The sequence below is a fragment of the Papio anubis genome, chromosome 5, assembly GCF_008728515.1.
Source record: "Papio anubis isolate 15944 chromosome 5, Panubis1.0, whole genome shotgun sequence".
NCBI lineage: Eukaryota > Metazoa > Chordata > Mammalia > Primates > Cercopithecidae > Papio > Papio anubis.
The window spans coordinates 75,139,931-75,159,662 of NC_044980.1; the positions used below are offsets into that span (position 1 = coordinate 75,139,931).

General features: G+C 37.2%; 1 protein-coding gene across 11 annotated transcripts in view; it reads left to right on the forward strand.

The window, feature by feature from the left end:
* ATG10 (autophagy related 10) overlaps positions 1 to 19,201 on the forward strand; it is a 307,457-nt gene extending 288,256 nt beyond the window's left edge. For 9 of the 11 annotated variants that reach the window (XM_021939515.2, XM_009208715.4, XM_017959715.3 and 6 more), the window contains 3 exons: positions 15,610 to 15,707; positions 16,370 to 16,485; positions 17,126 to 19,201. In XM_021939515.2, coding sequence (XP_021795207.2) covers positions 15,610 to 15,707; positions 16,370 to 16,469 — 198 coding nt within the window. In that variant the 3' untranslated portion in view covers positions 16,470 to 16,485; positions 17,126 to 19,201. Of the gene's footprint in view, positions 1 to 15,609; positions 15,708 to 16,369; positions 16,486 to 17,125 lie in introns of those variants that run through there. The other 2 variants (XM_021939514.2, XM_021939516.2) reach the window with 2 other exon arrangements.
* Positions 19,202 to 19,732: the final 531 nt, after the last annotated feature.

Genomic DNA, 19,732 nt, shown 5'->3' on the forward strand with positions numbered 1-19,732 from the left:
TCTTCTCCCCCACCCCCCCTTTTTTTCCTTTTTTAAAACTATAAGATTGCTTGCTGTTCAAACCTTTCCTCTTTGTCTTGACTACGTTCAGAAAATTCTTGGATCATAAAGGGATTGCCTCAGTCATGTAACACCAACACCAACAAAGCCAGACAAACAAAAATAGGCAATTTTTCTTCTCCAAATTTACTAAATTTCTCAGTCTTACCTAAAAGATAGAAGTTGGTATATCTCTCTTAACTCCTTTCCCATTAAACTTGGAGTAGGCTATTTCTGGCTTATATTCTACGGCCACACTTTGTTCTTCTCCTCCCTGAGTCCTGCCCGTCCTTTAAGGTCTGTGCCAGATTAAATACTGTATCTTTAAGAAGTCTTGGCCGGGCGCGGTGGCTCACGTCTGTAATCTCAGCACTTTGGGAGGCCAAGGCGGGCGGATCACCTGAGGTCAGGAGTTTGAGACCAGCCTGACCAACATGATGAAACCCCGTCTCTACTAAAAATACAAAAATTAGCCAGGTATGGTGGCATGCACTTGTAGTCCCAACTAGTCTGGAGGCTGAGGCAGGAGAATCACTTGAACCCGGGAGGCAGAGGTTGCAGTGAGCCGAGATCAAGCCATTGCACTTCAGCCTGGGTGGCAGAGCAAGATTCCTTCTAAAAACAAAAAAAAGTTTTCGCTGCACTCTCTCTCCCTGAGTCAGAAGTGACCTCTCCTTTCTTTGAATTCCCATATTTTCCTGGATTTGTACCTTTGAGTAGCTAGGATCACAACCAACCTATCATATATAACAGTTATTTCTGTCATCCTTGAATGGTAGATGCCCTAATGGAGTATGGGGAGGAGAGAGGAGATACCAAATTTCATTTGACTCAAGATCTCTCATAGCTCATGAAAATATACATCCTGCTGTATAGACTGATGTTTCCGACTATAGCCACTCAACACAGTGTTACAGAAAGCACACGATTGAAATCATACAGCAAGCATTAGATCTGCTTTAAGGAAAGAGTGATTAAGTTTCAGGCAAGCAGGATCTTACCAGGAGTATCATGCGAGGGAACAAGGTCTTTCCATCCATGGGGCCTCAGGCCTGGGCCACCTCTGCATCAGAGTTTTCCTTTATTTTACTGGTGAGCTCCTCTGTGGCCCTCAGGCACCTCAGATTGTCCTTGGAACACCCTCTATCTTATAGCAGGGAGTGTCTCATTTTTTGCTAGTGCCACTGTGATCCCTACATGGTCTTCTCTGGAAGCGTGAGGACTCCCCGTGCCTTCCCTCCAAATGGTGAAATTAGTTGCTGCCACAGAAGGAGTCTTTCTTAGCAGCTTTTCCTGGTCACAGTCCTATTACCAACCCCCCACCCCACCCCTAACAACTGCTCAGCCATCAGCCATCTCTGCTATTCTCACTAGGGATCTGCTTTTTCATTCAGGGGCCGGGGCATGAGTATTTCACCTTTAGGACTCTTTCCTCTAGAGGAACAATTCAAGACTTGTAGTATTGCAGGTGCAACTGGACTATAAACCCCATGAATTAAGAGAATGAGCTGCTGTTTTATGTATTTCTAGTACTTAAAACTAGAATGTAAATTCTATGAGAACAAATTTTGCTTCTGTCTTTAGTGTGCAAATATTTGTAGAGCCTAGAAAAGTGCCTGGCATATAGAATGTCCTCCATAAATATTTGTTGAATAAATGGATGGGCAGATGGATGGATATATGTATGAGTATTTAGCATGGAATCTTACTCATAATACGTATTCAGTGATGTTTACGGAATGCATGAGTAAAAAACATATGGAGTAGCAAAGGTGGGAGTAAAGTAGGAAGGCGTGTATTTTGGTAGTATTTGAGCTGCTTCTTAATCTGGGTAACATACCTTAGGAGGATGCAGTGGTGTGGCAAGAAGTAGGCAAACTCACAGAATTAAAATATGCATTAATTTTAATTCTGGTGCATCAATTTTCCACAATGGTAAAATAAGATACTATTTTTTAATGTGGAAGCCAATAGATAGAATTTAGAATATATTGCATAATTGACGTAATTTTTTAAAGTAAATTACATGTAGAGGGTTATCCTAACCATGCCCTCAAATCCTCTCCTTTGTTCTTAGATACACATTGGAAGAAATATTTGAGAAAACAGGTACTGAAGTTTTTATCTTATCTTGGAACTTCTGTAAAGTAGGTGCTGTCTCCAGTTTTGTGCCGAGGAGAGAATGGTGTCCGTACAGTGACGTAGGGGCTATGGGTGCCCTCCACACAAATATTTCCCTTTATGAAGCAGGCAGCATATGCCAATAATAACTTACTTTGGCACAAGAGGCTGTCTTTGTCTATGCGATAAATTCCACAAATGTTTATTGAGTACCTGCTAGATAAAAGGCACTAACCTGGATGCTAAGATGGAAATAGTAATCAGAATACTTCCTCTGCCCTCAAGGAATTAAAGAGTAGTAGAGGAAGACTTTTATAAATGGTCAGTTGCCTATACGGAACAGTGTGGAATTAGCAGTAGACTTAGGCATGGGATACAGTGGGAACACAGATGGAGGGGACCTGATTGGTCTGGGATTAGTGGTGAAGGAGGGACAGAGGGTGTTCCAGGCAGAGAGAACAGCATGTGCAAAGGCCTGTAGGTAAGAAGCAGCAGTGTGTTTGGGGAACACCAAGTAGTTTAATGGTAAACTGTATATAAATATTGGGTCAAAAGCTTCTGCACAGCAAAGGAAAGATCAACAAAGTGAAGAGATATCCTACAGAATGGGAGAAAATATTTGCAAACTCTTCAATTGACAAGTGATTAATAATCAGAATATATAAGGAACTCAAGCCAATACCAAAGGAAAAACAAAACAAAGCAAAATAATCCAAGTTTAAAAATGGGTAAAAGATCTGAATAGACATGTTTAAAAAGAAGACATACAAATGGCTAAAAGATATATGAAAAATTGCCCAACATCACTAATCATCAAGGAAATACAAACCAAAACCACAATGAAATATCATCTCACTCCAGTTAAAATGGCTATTATGAAAAAGACAGAAAATAGCAAATGCTGGCAAGGATGTAGAGAAAGGGGAATGCTCATACACTGTTGGTGGGAAGGTAAGTTAGCACAGCCACTATGGAGAACAGTATTGAGGCTCCTAAAAAAGCTAAAAATAGAAATGCCATATGATCCAGCAATTCAACTGCTGGGTATATATCCAAAAGAAAGGAAATCAGCATGTGAAAGAGATATCTGCACTCCCATGTTTACTGCAGCACTATTCACAATAGTCAAGATAGGAAATCAACCTAAGTGTCCATAAAGAGAATGGATAAAGAATATGTGGTATATATACACAATAGAATATTAGTCAGCCATTAAAAAAATAAAATCTGTCATTTGCAATAACATGGATGAAACTGGAGGACATCATATTAAGTGAAATAAGCCAAGCAAAGAAAGACAACTGTTGCACGTTCTCACTCATACGAGGAAGCTAAAAAAATTGATTCATGGAGGAAGTGAATATAGTAGTGGTTACTAGAGGCTAGGAAGGGTAGTGAGGAGGGCAGATAAAGAGGGGTTGGTTAATGGGTATAAAAATAGAGTAAGATCTCATGTTTGTTAGCACAATAGGGTGACTTAAGAAATAATTATTGAATAGTTCAAAATAACTGGAAGAGTAGATTTGGAATGTTCCCAACACAAAGAAGTGATAAAGGTTTAAGATGACGGCTGTACCAGTTACTCAGACTGACCATTACACATTGTATGCTTGTATCAAAATATCCCCGGCACCCCATAAATATGTACAACTATTATATATCCATAAAACTTTTACAAAAAGAAATAACAAAGGAGAAAAGTTATGGATTTAATTATCTAACATTACATTCCACATTGCCAAGTCATCATGAACAAAATTTAAAGACAAATAACAATCTGGAAGGAAAAAAAATTGGGGTATTTCAGCAACTTTCATGACAGCAGAGGTTATCTGTTTATTCATTGTGCTGTAACTAACATTTAACCAGGTGCATAGCCCACAGTGATGGCTGAATGAATGAAAAAGATCAATATCCCAAAATATGTTAAGTAGCTAATACAAATAAGAAAACTCCATAAAACCTGAATAGACAAATAGTCAAGAAAATGTGAAAAGGCATTTCACCTTGGTGTCATCGTTGGCTTTTTCTTACACAGCATATCAAATCCTTTAGCAAATCTTGTTGGCTCTACCTTCAAAGTAAATCCAAATCTGATTGTTCTTCCTCACGCTACTGTTGCCTTGTACAAGTCATTATATTTTGTCTGAGCTGCTACAGTAACCTCCTAACTGCTCTTTCTGCTTTCCCTCTTGCCCTTCTACAATATCAAGGTAACATTTTAAAATGTAAATCAGAATGTATCACTTTTTTGTTCAGAATCTTCCACACTCTGCCCATCACACTCAGAGTAAAACCCCAAGTCCTTTCCATGCATATGAGACACTACATGATCCTGCATCTTGGCTCGCTCTCTGGCCTTACTTCCACTGCCACTCCCCTTCATTTCACCCGACCAGCCAGGCTGCTCTTGTCATTCTTTGAACATTCCAAGCCCCCTTCTGCCCCAGGGTTTTAGGGTCTTTGCAGTTGGTGTTCTCAAGCTGGAAATATTCTTTTCCCAAAGAAGTGCATGGCTTGCTCCTCTCTTGGTCAGGGGTCTGCTCCACTGTTACCTCTGCAATTAGACCTTCCCTTACCAACTTACCTAAAATAGCCTCTCCCCCATCATTCTTTATATACTAAAAATGTTTTTCTCTCCCCTCCATTTGACTCTCTCTACCTTACTATGTACAAAACAGATAAAAAGAGAAAAAATATCTCCCCAGAAAATTTCTAAACACAGGCTTACCCTCAAGTCATGGAACTGGAATTCCTCCTGGGTACCAGGCAGAAGCATATATAAACTTCTTTGATTGGATGCACTTTTAATGTTAGGCCTCAAAGAATTACCATATTTGTAGTCGTACTATAAGGTCACAATAAAAAAAATACAGAATTCATAAGGAGCCATTATGAATGAGGGCCAGCAGACAACAAACTAGTAGCAGATCCACAAATCCAGATACTGAAATTATTCAGTGCAAAAATATACATATATTGAACATATTTTTTTAATGGATAAAAATATTGAAAGTATGACATAGGAAGACGACTATGGAAAATATCAGCAAATTTAAGAAATAATCAGAACTTTTAGAAAGAAAAGTATGTAACGTCTATTCTAAGAAGCACATAAGTACAGTTAAAGAGAGCATTAATGTACGAGAAGAATCTGAAGAATTGCATACATTGCAGCAAAAAATGAGAAAGAAATAGTAAATATGATAACAGGTTAAGAAAGACAAAGGATAGAGGAGGATGAACACGTCTGATAAGAGTTCCAGGAGCAGAGGCTAGAGAGAATGAAGGAGAGGCAATATTCAAAGAGTTGATGCTGAGAATTTTCCAGAATTGTTTAAAAGGCACTGATATTTAGGTTTAGGAAGCTCAGTGAATCCCCACAATGAAAAATGAAAAGAAATCCACACCTATGCACGTAACAGTGAAATAGTAGAGAGAAAGAGAAGATCTTAAAGAGAATGACAATTAGACTGATAGTCGACTTCTACCCAGAATAAATGGAAGCCAGAAGAAAATGGGATAATATAATCCAAGTGCTAAAAAAAAATCATTGTAACCAGAATTTTATACCTACGAAAACATATTTTTCAAAAATGAGGGCAACATAAAGCATTCACAGGATTAGACAATTTACTACAGATCTTCACCAAGGGGTGTTCTGAAGGACATATTTCAATGACAAAGAATATTATGCCAGAATGGACGCTGAGATTTAGGGGAAAATGGTAAGCAAGAGGAATAGTAAAATGTGGGTTAATTTTAACAAACATTGAACTATAAAGTACTAATAATATCTTCTTTCTGGGGTTAACAAAAAGTAGATACAGCAGAAATACTAGACAACAGTAGTACATAAATCAGTAAGGGGTGATCAGAGTATTAAGGTACTTGAATTGTTTGGGAAAAAGATAAAGATACAGAATAATTGTAGATTTTATTAAGTGAAATAGCTATTTTAAAATTTAAGGATAACCACTAAATGTTTAGGAATATATTAATAGTATGTAATTTTTCAAGCTAATAAAAAGAGAAAAAGCAGTGAGAAAAAATTTGTAATCCTACACTTAGTCCATCCAAAAGAAGGAAACAGAAGAGGAAAAAAAGAAAAGGAAAGGAAGAAACATTAAAAATAGAATGAGTAAAAAGTCTACAATAAGATGGGAAAAAAGTGAAATCAAATTGTATCAGTAATCACAAAGCCTGTAAGTGAACTAAATACCCCACTAATGAGACAGATTGTAAAGGTGGATATTTAAAAATCCGTCTATGTTCTTTTTATAGAAAAATCTTAAACATAAGGATGCAGAAAGACAAGAAGCCAAACAATTTTTTAAATGAATAATGTAAATAGAAAGCGGATGTGGCTATATTAATATCACGTAAGAATCCTTTTTTGGCAGAAAGCATATTAGAGATAAATATGATCACTTCATATTAAAGTTTTAATTCTCTAAGAAGATATATGTCTATACATTTAAATATCACAGCTTCCAGATATATAAAGCAAAAATTGACCAACTGCAATTGACAAACAATAATGGGCAAATCAACTGTTATAGGGGAGATTTAAATTTCTCTTAGAAATTAATAAATCAAGCAAACAAGGATATACATATGGACAACACAAATAACTAGCTTAATCTAGTGAAACGTGTAGAACAGTGTAGCCAACACTGAAGATTACATATTCTTTATGTATAACCTTTTAAGTACCTATGGAAATATAAAAAATTAAGAAAAACAAAATAAACCCAAACAAAAACATATGGAGGCAAATAATAAAGGTAAATGCAGAAATTAGTAAAACAGAGGACAAAGATACCTAAAGAGGATCAACAAAAGACACATATGGTAGGGACTGGCACATAGTAGGGCCAACAATTCAATATCTGTACAGTGAATAACAAGCAACCGAAAGTATAAATGTGTGTATAAAAAAGTCTGAAAGGAAATTCACCAGTGATTAAACCTGAGTTGGGCTGTTTGGGATTAGCTTGCTTTTATTCTTTATTCTTGGTATTTTCTGAACTCCCTGTGTGTATTGCTCTTATAATTTTATGAAAACACATGATTTTAAAATCAATACATAGATTTTTGAAGGAGTAGACTAGTGGTTGGAAGTCAGGAACTATCCTAGACACCAATTCTGGTCAGAGGGCACGAGGAGGTGCAGTGTAAGTATGTGCTCTTAGGAGGTATGTAGGTGCTCTGCCCCTCAGTACGTGGATGACCTTACGCATAATCTCTCTAAACCCGTTCTCTCAAGTGGCAATAATAAGGCTCCCTCAAAGAGTTATTGTGGTAGGTGGCCATGTAAAGCACTTAATCCAGTGCCTGATATTGCAGATGCTGGGTAGTCATTTGCCTTCCCCTGCTTGAGGGGTTAGCATGAGGGAGATACCTGTCTTCATTTCTAAGGAATGTGCCTAGCGTGGAAGGCAAATTTGATCAGTCTAAATATGAAACTAGATGAAAGCTTAATATGTGAAATTATATTTGTGCCCTCCCAAAGAGCCAAGAAAATTAAGAAATGAACCAAGTAACTCATCATATTTATTACGTGTAAGAATGAAGGTGCAGTATTATCATTTCCTTGTGATAGTCACATCTAATAGTTCTAAAACCAATTCACAGTATTCTTGTCAGACTTATTTTATGAGACATTTAACCATTGCTAAATTAAATTTCATGAGGAAATATGCCTATATAACTTCTCTGGAGTTACAGAGATAGAAATCTGACCCATCATTTCTATTTTCATGGAAAACCATTTAGCAGAACTTGGTTCCAGTAGAAGTGTTTATTAAGTTGTAAGCTTAACACAGTTCATTGGCAGTGTGTATTTCCACACGGACATTTTTCTCAGTGCGGATTTGCTCAGTTCATTATTACTGACAGCAGATGGTAGCACTTCCACATGAATTTACCTCCTGAATCGATCTAAGAAATGTCACTAAAAGGATCCCAATGGTTTTGATGTTCTTCCATCTCTGAAAAGGGTACATTAAACAAATAAGGAGTAGAGTTTAGATTTTTTTAAAAAAAACTCTAACACATAATTCCTAAACCAACTAATGACTGCTTTCATCTTTGATTCCGGCTGTTTGAAGGAAAAATAGTAGAAAATACAGATAATCTTTCTTGATAGCATAAACCTTACAAAATCTCCATTGGAAAATAATGGCTTTTGGAGAATATTATCTACATTGATTGTCTGCACTGATAACATCAAATTACTTGTAAATTCTCTACTTTCTCTGAATACAAATTGCTGAGCTTGCAGAATCACCTGATTGACTGTGACTGAAAAAATAGTATCAGCTCAGGTCACTATGCTAACTTTTGAATTCTGTGATTTCTGCAGCATTAAGATCTCCACAGGATTAACCACATTTTTCACTTACAGACCCATTGGCTTGATTTAGGCTTAAATCAATTTAAAATTGTCAGACAAGATTTAATGTTTGATAAATGAGTGAATGATATAATATGTGAATTCTAGTCACATAAAGGAAACTTGTTATTTTTCTATGTCATATGATCATTATTGCATTCTTCATAACTCAAGGGTTTGTATTCAGTAGTCCTATATATTTAGAAACAAGGATTTATTTGGAATATTCTAAAAATTAATTTTCCATTTGTGTTTGAAATGTAAGTAATGATTTGGCTAATTCGCCACAACTAAAAGAAACTGATACATTTTAGAAAGCATTGAGTATTGAAGCATGTACAATTTAACCATGTAAATTAATTATGGATGCTTTTGACACATTGCTAGAAGAGTGCTCATGATTAACAACGTACTTAAAGGATTTGCTTCACAACAAGAAAAAGCTTTGGGGTTCCATATGCTCTCAAAAACATGCTTACTAATATTCTAACAACAGAGGCACAAGTTAATACCGACTTTTTTTTTTTTTTTTTTTTAGATAGTCTTACTCTGTTGCCCAGGCTGAGTGCAGTGGCACAATCTCCACTCACTGCAACCTCTGCCTTCTGGGTTTAAACGATTCTCCTGCCTCAGCCTCCCAAGTATCTGGGACTACAGGCGCCTGCCACCACACCCAGCTAATTTTTGTATTTTTAGTAGAGACAGGTTTTTGCCATGTTGGCCAGGCTGGTCTTGAACTCCTGGCCTCAAGTGATCTGCCCACCTCAGCCTCCCAAAGTACTAGGATTACAGGCGTGAACCACCATGCTTAGTCAATACTGACTTAATTCTGCTAAAAGATAGCAACTTTCGGCCAGGTATGGGGGCTCATGCCTATAATCCCAGCACTTTGGGAGGTGGAAGGATCGATGAGTTCAGAGTTCAAGACTGGCCTGGCAACATAGTGAGACTTTATCTCAAAAAAAATAAAAAACTTAAAAATATTATTGAAAAAATAAAATATGGCAATGTTGTTCAATATGCTTTCGTTTCTTTCCCCTTCCTTTGTATCATTATTGTCATGTATATTACATTTATGTTATAAACTCAACACTACAGTGTTACAATTTTTGCTTATATAATCTTATGTCTTTTTAAAAAAATTAAGTAAAGAGAAAGTACTTAGTCTTTTATATTCACCATTTATGACACTTTTCATTTTTCCCTGTAGATTTGAGTTACACTCTGGTATTATTTCCAGAAGGACTTTCTTTAGTATATCTTATAAGGCAAATCTACTAGCAAGGAATTCTCTCAGTCTGTTTCCCCGGGAATATATTTATATTACTTTCATTTCTGAAGAATGTAGAATTCTTGGTTGACAATTCAGGTTTTTTCCCTCATTACTCTGAATATGTCATTCTGCTCCTATCCGGACTGATAAGAAGTCACCTGTTTTTGAATTGTTATTCCTCTTTATGTGATGAGTCCTAAAGGACTCAGTTGCTGTTTTTAAGATTTTCTCCTTGTGTTTAGCTGTCAGTTATTGGACTATGATGTGTCTAATGTGGGTCTTTTTATATTTCTACTTAGAGTTTGTTGAGCTTCTTGGATCTGTAGATTAATGTATTTCATCAAAGTATAGAGATTTTTAGCCAGTATTTCTTCAGCTATTTTGCCTGCCCTTTTCTCTCCTTCTCTTTTTCAGAGTACTATTATATGTATTCTGGTACAGTTGATGTTATACCACAGATGTCTAAGGCTCATTTTTCTTCAAGTTTTTCTTCTCTTTTCTTCACGTTGAATGCTTTCTATTAATATACTTTCAAATCCACTAATTCTTTCTACTGCTGTCTCATATTTACTATTGAGTCCATCTAGTGAATTTTTTACTTCTGGTATTGTACTTTTCAACTCTAGAATTTCTATTTAGTTCTTTCTATAGTTTGTATTCCTCTATGGAGATTAGCTATTTGCAGAGCCATTGTTATAATTTTTCTGTTTTAATTCTAGTTTTCTTTAATTCACTGAACATATTTATAATACCTGCTTTGAATTATTTGTAAATCCAACATCTGAGTCTACTCAGTGTCAGTTTTTAATAATGATTTTTCCCCCTGGTATGAACCACACTTTTTGGTTTCTTTGCATGTCACATAAATTCCTTTGAAAACTAGACATTTTAGATAATATATTGCAGCAATTCTGGATTCCAATATTTTTTCCTGAGGGTTGTCTTTTTCTTGTTGTTGCTGTTGTTTTTGTTTGTTTAATAACTTTTCTAGGCTTTATCTGCAGATTTTTTTTTCCCTGTAAGTGTGGCCACTGATGTCTTTGCTATTGGTTTTTTAATTCTTATTTTTATTTTTTAGACTGCCTTCCTCAGGGTTATCCAGCTATGTCTGTAAAGCTTGCAGGTTGGCCAATGATTAGACAGAAATTGTGCTCAAATACCTCAAGTCTATAATGCCTTTTTCTTTTGCCAATGAATGTGTACATGGATTGGGAACACACTGAAAATTCAAGTAGTATTCATGTTGGCCTTAGCTCTTACATCCCATCAGGCCTTCTCGTGTCTCCACTGAACATTCCCTTCCCATCAGCCAGTGATGCCTGGAGAATTTATCTACCCCTTCCGTGGCTGTCTTACTTCCAGAATGTCCCCATTAAAATACTGGTAGTTTGCTGCTTGCCTCAACTGGGACTGCAACCTTTTCTTTTCATTTAGTACCTATTCTGCTATTTTTTATTGACAGTGCCGCTGAGCAATAGTTTTAGCTGTCTTTTGGAAATCAGGCCAGCCTCTCTGGCTACACAGTTATTGGCTCTTATGGCCAGACTGCTCTGGTAAAACTTCTGTTGATGGAGTGGCTGGGGACATTGGGGAAAGGAGGAGGGGGTATGGAAGTACTTCCAGGCAAGAATGCTTCAGATTCCCTCTGTTTCTAACTTGAAGTTTAGCAGATTATCATGAACTAAACACTTCTCAGATTTTATATTTGCCCTTGGTTGATTTCCAGGACCCAAAAATGGTTTGTTTTTGACAATTTTGTTCATTTTTATACTTATTTTCTGGGAAGAGGATTTGCTGACCTCTTTATTCTATCACAGCTGGCAGTCCACTTCTATTGTTATTAATTCATAAAATTATTCTAAAAGATTACATAAATATATCTCATAACTCCTATATTAAGGTGATCAGCATAGTATAGGCTTGATTCTTTTAAACCAAAAGCATTTTGCCAAAACAATATAATTTTTATTTTAAAATCCAATTTATTAATAAATTTAAACTTGTGATTTTTAAAGACCATCATTCATTTTAATATATTCTATTTAATTATATAAATATAAGGTCTCAGTATAGTAAAGGATAAAGAATTTTTTAAAGATGGCCAAACCTGCATTAAAGAAATGTTCAAGCTATTCTAAAAGCTCTTCAAAGCCATAAAAGTCTCAATTATTTTAAAAAGTGTTTTAAATGAGCATTGCCATGCATTTTATTCTATTAGAATATAACCTTAAATGCTAATATGACTGTTTTATGTTCTTTGAGGAAAAATGAATATTAAAATGTTGTAGATCACTGAAGTGTTTTTGAAGTACCTAAGCTTTTTATTTTAATTTAAATTCATTTAAATTATTTTTCATTAATTTGGTTTTAAACCTGAATACAAATATAGTGATAGTTCTAGTTGCCATATAGACCTAGACCTTTCACTAATTCAGACCTTTCTTCCTTTCACTTATAAACAGTTGTTAAATATTCCTAAACACTTAGATACTGGTCAGTGATGCTTTTAATATGCTACGTAATTTACAGGAATATCCTATTTTTAGATTGAAATTGGGCTTTATTATAGGGTACCATAAGACTACTTTCTGAATGTCTGGCTGTTATCCTTTTCTGTTTAGATATTAATGCGTTAAATACTAATAGCCAACCAAGTGACTGCTATGTGTCAGGTACTGTTCTATGTACTTCTGCGGTATTATCTCATTGAAGGGTCACAGTCAATCTCTGAGACAGATACTATCTATCATTAGCCAGTTACCAGATGAAGAAACAGAGACATAAAATGGTTAGGTAACTTTCCCGATAGCTCACAGCTACCAAGTGGTAGAGCAGGACTTGTCCTCAAACAGTCGTAACCACAGAGCTCATGCATGTGCTTACCCACTTGCTATGTGGAATGAGGAAAAGATGACTTATAGAAGTAAAGTCCAAGTCTTTACAAAGAAGCATCAAATGAGCAGAGCTGCAGTGTGCCATGGTCCTAAGACTCCTCTAAGAAAATGTCCCCTGAACTGTAAGTGCCTATCCACCTCTTAGATAAGAGATGCCAAAGGGAGAGTAAGTCTTGGAGAGAGTGGAGGCTGCATGATTGAACTGATTCTCCCTATTATGAGTGTTGCTGTCCAGTGGAAATTTAGAAGCCTAGGTTTCATTTCATTAAAGTTAACATGTCTTTACATCAATAAGATTGGATTATACCTCTTTATTCCTTCCATTGGCAACTGTGTAAGTCATCCCAAAAGAATTTAGACTACATTTATCTTTTTAAATTCCAGCTTTCTAAACAGTCATTATTTTAGTCCAGGACAATTTTAAATTTTTTTGCATTTTTCCTGCATATTTCCTATGCTCATTTCGCCATAGGGTCATCTGCCCCCACATTCTGTTCCTAAATCTCTGCGTGGTTGTTTTTTCCTTGTCATTCTGATCTCTGATTAAGTATCACCTTGTTTTAGTCCATTTAGGCTGTCATAACAAAAATACCATAGACTGGGTGACTCAACAACCAACACTTATTTCTCCCAGTTCTGAAGGCTACAAGATCCAGGATGAGGGCACTGGAAGATCCAGTGTCTGGTGAGGACCCATTTTCCATTTCATAGATGCCATCTTCTCACTGTATCCCCACATGATAGGAAAAGAGTGAGAGAGCTCTCTGGGTCTTTTTTATAAGGGCACTAATCCCATTCGGTGACCTAATCACCTGCAAAGGGCTCCACCTCCTAATACCATCACCTTGGTGGTTAGGATTTCAACATATGAATTTTAGAGGGACACACACATTCAGTCCATTGTATTACCTCTTCCATGAGGCCTTCCCTTTCCAAGTCTAATGTCACCAAAATCCCTCCAGAATCATGTTACCCTGTTGTGTTTCCTTCATAGGGCTTATAATTATCTGGATTATCTTACTTATTCATTCTGCATGTTTACTGGCTGTCTTCTGCACTGGAATCTAAGTTCCATGGGATCAGGAACATTGTTTATCTAAGAGATACAGTGGTCTCTATAACTATACCTAGAAATATTCTGGCAGACACATAAAAAAGATGATTGATTAATATATGTTGAATTACTTAACATTAGTTTAAGGCAGGTAAGGGAAACGAGACTCAAGTTGGACAGGAGGACTTGATATAGGCACAACCCATCAGGGCTTTGAGCCCAGGGCCCAGTTAGGGATGGGAATGAAGGTTGGGAAGAGAGCTGTAGAGAGGAAACTGATGCCTTGCTGGAAGAATCAGGCTACTGGTCAGAGTCACCTGGAGGTGGCACTCAGGGAGAAAAAAATGCCAGGAGATGCTAAAAATGCGAGATACATGCAATAACCTACAACTAGTGGATAACTCATCCCTCACCACTGCCACCCCACATCTCCATACCCAGTGTCACCAATACAAGTGGAATTGTCCCTCCCAGTTCTTGTGAGTGGTTGTGTGCATAAGCATGCAGACATGAATGTTTGGAGCTGAGGGGTAGAGGCAGCAGGGACAGCCACATAATTCATCCCATCAACAGCTCTGAGTTCAGCTTGCCCTTGGGTTGGCTAAGAGAAGAAACCAAGAGAAGAAGCTAGGCATCCCCTAGTCTAAATCCAGCCTACAAGCCTGTTTTACTGGTCCCACTCATGTTTAAAAATATCTTGTGCCAACACTTTAATGTAGGAGGTTTAACATAAACTTCAGGTTTTCTAGGTTCATTTCACAAATAGGAAGGTCTGGCATGCTGAACCTGCATTCCCACGTGGGACAGTTGGCCGGAGCAGAGTAGCCAGCATGGCCTTGGATGGGTGCACTCTGCAGTTCCTCCTGAGCCCCGTCATCTGCTGGTGTATTTAGCTGGCATTATCCCCTTAGGTCACCTGCTTCGTCTTCATAGGTATTTGAGTTTGCGGTATTGATATAATAGTTAATCCACAATATAAATAATCAATAAATGTATCATCAATAATAGTGTTTGTGTTGGTAGAACTTGTGCACTACATAGAAACCTCCTAGGGCTCCCCATTGCTTGCCAAATGATGTCCACATCCCTAACTTGGGTGCGGTCTGACCTATATCTTATATCCAGTTATTACCTTATAAAAGGAACAGAGTTACATTTTAGGCTTTTAACTTATAAAAACAGCCCTGTAGCCTTGGGAGAGACAGAAGGAGAGAAATGAGGAAAAAGAAAAACAAAAACTCAAGAGACAGAAAGACAGAGAGAGAGACAGACAGAAGTAGAACAATTTAAATAGTGCAGGCCATCTCCTCCCATCCCTAGTTCTACTCATGGAACATGTGCCCACTGGCACTGGATACATATAGGCTTGAAACAACATGTTGACAAAATTTGTGTAAAGAAATATGCAAATGATTTTGATTCTCTTACCATTGACAAAAAGGTGAATAAAATGAATTGTTTAGGTTGTCAAACTACTGAGCTTTGTGAACATCCTTGAAGAAAAACTGAAGAACAATGATAGGCCAAAAAGAAACACTGGCCAACAGAGAGGGAACTGATAAAATGCAACTACAGTTTATATTGTGTAAACAAAAATGGGCGCCCTGCTATACTCGACCATACTGCTTTATCAATGAGTAGCCCTTTCTCACCAACTTTTTCTGATGTTTGGATTATAAATTACATTTGAAAATAGAAAATAAACCTGTATATTAATTCAATGACTTGGAATCTGAGACAAATCTTTATTTTAAAGGAGTAAACCAGATAAATTATTTTAGCCTTTTCAAAGTAACTCACACTGATCCTGGACCAATTCTGATTCTTACAGGAACATCCAATACTTGGGCAACCCTTTTTTGTACTTCATCCCTGCAAAACGAATGAATTCATGGCTCCAGTATTAAAGAATTCTCGGAAAATCAATAAGTAAGAAACACCATCAAGATACATTGGCTTCTACTCTGATTTTAAAAGTGTAAATCTTTCTATGTGACTCTAAAAGCTAGGCTAAAAAAGAAATATTATTTATAATAATAATAATGGCTAACACATTGATTTTTACTATATGCTAGATGCTGTTCTAAGAGTTTTAGATACAGTAAGACATTGGATTTTTGCAACATTCCTATGTGCTAAGTACCATTATTTTACCCAATTTACAGAGGAGGAAGCTAAAGAACAGAAGAATTAAGCCACTCAAACAAGGTCACACAGCTAGTTACGTGGTAGGATTTGAATCTAAGCATTTTGGCCTCAGAACCATGCTCTTAATCACTGCACTCTGCTACCTTAGTAAGTGCTGTAAACCACAAGGGTAAAATTTGAATCATCAAGGGGAGTCAGGAACCCCAGTATCTTACCTCATTCTTCAACTACCCTAATAAAGGATCCTCACAGGCTCTCTGGACCTTAAATTCTTGTCAAGCAATGGGGCTGGCATTCAGAAATGCTGAGATTCCAGGTGGTAGGTACAAATCTTTGAAGAAAACCTCATTTCTGTTATTGTTGGTGACCAACTGATATTCTACCATTCATCCAAAAACTACAATGGAAACGTTAGCATGGCCTGTTTTTCACTTGTTTCCTAGGAATGTCAACTACATCACATCATGGCTGAGCATTGTAGGGCCAGTTGTTGGACTGAATCTACCTCTGAGTTATGCCAAAGCAACCTCTCAGGCTGAATGAAATGTCGATTAACAAGGTAAAAGAAAAGCCTGGATTTAATGTTTTGCTGTTACAAAGATCAGTGTCTCCATTGCATTTAGACTTATCCCGCCAAATGTAAAATTTGCTTTCATCTTTAGTGGGCAAATCCTGACTTAATTTTTATTTTTCCAATCAGTCCCCTACCAAGTTATTTAGGACAGGGATCCCCAAATCCCAGGCCACGAACCGGAACCAGGCCTCACAGCAGGAGGTGAGAGGCAGCTGAGCGGGCGAGGAAGCGAGCATTACCACCTGAGCTCTGCCTCCTATCAGATCAGCTGCAGCACTGGATCCTCATAGGAATGTGAACCCTATTGTGAACTGCGCATGCGAGGGATCTAGGTTGCATGCTCCTTATGAGAGTCTAACCAATGCCTGATGATCTGAGGTGAACCAGTTTCATCCTGAAACCATCTCCCATTTGGTCTGTAGGAAAATGGTTTTCCCTGAAACTGGTCCCTGGTGCCAAAAATGTTGGGGGCCACCAATTCAGGAAATATTTTACTTTGCTGTAAGTAGCATGCACTCAATGACAGGAATGGATAGTTTTATTTTAGTACTGATATTCTTAAATAAGTCTTTACTGCTCAGTTAATCTTCTTTTGTTCTCTTGGCTTTTGTTTTGTGTTCTTCAGATTCTTCTATCGAGCTTAGAAATTGTGGTATGAAGAATGTCAAGAGTTTACTTACCAGCCCTGGCTTTAATAGGACCAATACCATGGAATATTTCATCTCACCAAGATTTGACATGGATTATTTTTCCCTTGGACACAAATGTCTACAGCAACTGATATTTGATAGACCGAATGTTTAGAAGAAACATTTCAAAGGCGTACATCATGGCCAGGCATGGTGGCTCACACCTGCAATCCAAGCACTTTGGGAGGCCGAGGTGGGAGCATCACTTGAGCCTGGGAGTACGAGACCAGCCTGGGCAACATGGTGAAACCATGTCTGTACAAAAAAATACAAAAATTTGCCTGTTTGTGGTGGTGTGTGCCTGTAGTCCCAGCTACTCAGGAGGCTGAGGTGGGAGGTTGGCTTGAGCCCAGGAGGCAGAGGTTGCAGTGAGTTGAGATTGTGCCACTGCACTCCAGCCTGGGTGACAGAGCCAGACACTGTCTCAGAAAAAAAAAAAAAAAAAAAAAAAGACACATCACTATAAATAGCAAAAAACGAATCTTAACTTACTAATACTAGGAATAACAACATTATTAGGGCACTTGCAGGTTATTCTTTTCTAGGCCAAGTACTTCACTTCCATTTGTCTGATATGGAGATTGAGGGAGAAATGTATTTGTGTATTCATTTTAATGTAAGATATACAAAAATTAAATTACTGGATTTACCTGTCCCTGAAACTGGTGTTATAAACATGACCTATCTTAAGTGATTCTCCCAGAATCAAACTCAGGAACAATAGATTATTTCTGTTTTACTCCAAAGATAGGGGAGAGAGAGAAAGAGAGAGAGAGTGTGTGTGTATGTATGTATGTGTGGGTATTTGTGTAGACAGATAGACGTAAAATAAAGAAAAAAACACAATATTTTACTGTGAGACAATATGTTTTACCAGCGAAATGTGGCATAGTAATTAGAAGTTTTCTAAAAAGCTATAGGAAATATTTAAACATTAAGATTTCTTTTTGACCTACAGTAATAAAACAATGGTCATTTTACCCCTCTGCTTCTCAACCCCACAGCTGCTCTGCTGTACTCTTTGAGGGCTCTTAAGCGAGTCTTCGTGTCCCTGAGACTTATTTTCCTCATCTTTAATTTGAAAATAACAAGCTACCTCATAGGGCTGCTGTAAGAACCACATGAGATCATTAATGCATGATAAGATATTGTAAAGTATTATACAAATATTCATTAAATGTTCACCTTTCTTGTATATAATTGGTATTCACTCAGGCTGTAAATAAGTTTCATAGCCAGTTAAGTATTAAGATAAACCTAACCTGGAACCATTTTTTTTTTTTTGGTTGCTTGTTTTGTTTTTTGTTTTCATTTACTAGGAGCTGAAACTAAGATTAAAATGTCATTGGGTTTTTAGAGAGTCTAGATTAGTGTCTTTGAATGAGAGATATGCTTAAAATCACCTGAGGATCGTTTACAGCTACAGATGCTGGGGCCACCTGACACAGTCTCTCTGGGGGTGATTCTGCTCTGGAGAACCTCTGGTCTGGATATACCTTTATTGTGACATTGATTTGTATTGTTTTGCTCTACTGACAGGCCTTTTCCAATCCATACAAGCTGAACTTGCTTCCTAATGTTTGTCTAGGCCTTACCTGGATAGGAAGGAAGCTTAGGAGACATGTTCACAAGGCAGCCGTCTTGTAGGAAACCAGTCCAGGTGAGGACATCATTCACCAGTGGATCACTGAGCACCATTGACAGCACCCTCAGTCCACATCTGCAGATTAAGAGCTGAACTCTCACAGAGAAAGTGGAAGTAGAGAAAGGGTTAATTCAAACTGCTAGAAAAGCTAAAAGTGAATTTTAAAATGCTGAGCTGCACATATTCATGCTAGGATGAGAGCCAGCTTAAATGCTTGCTGGGCATTTTGGTATTTACCGCTTAACATGTTTTCAACTTCTGTGAGGGATTTTCCCCCCACTCTCCCTAATGTAAACACAGATTTCTCGGCAAGTCATTTCTCAAGCCATGTCATTTCTAGTGTAAAATAAATTATAATAATGTGTCATCTGAATGGTGTTCTTGTCTGCAAATATTAGTTATCCTTTGCTAACAGATTCTGAGATGAGAGTCTATCAGTTTGGAGCCAACGTTTAGTTTTTTTAAAAAAGTTAAAAATAAAACTTTTTCTCTGATCAACAAGGACCTAAAAATTCATCAGTGGCAGAAAAAAGTTCTGAGGAGCTCCTGTAGATTGGGGAGGCCTTTCTCCCCAGATAGATCCCTCTTCTCGAGCAGCTTGATTTCTTTCTAGAATTGTTTTCACTTAAAAAACTTCTAATTTTTGGTTGATAACAATTTGCATTTTTATAAATGCAGTTATGCGAACGGAATGTTATCCTGACAGTTATTAAACATTAGAAGATATTTGGTTTTGTTGAAGTAACTGTTCTTTCTTGGCAATATGAAGAATTTTTCTCCCTGCTTCCTCATATAATGTACAACATCTTCTATCAGAAATCAGGCTGGGTAAAGCCGCTTCCAGCTAACCTCCTAAATTCTGCTTCTGTGTGACCTTGGAAAAATTTCTTCACCTCTG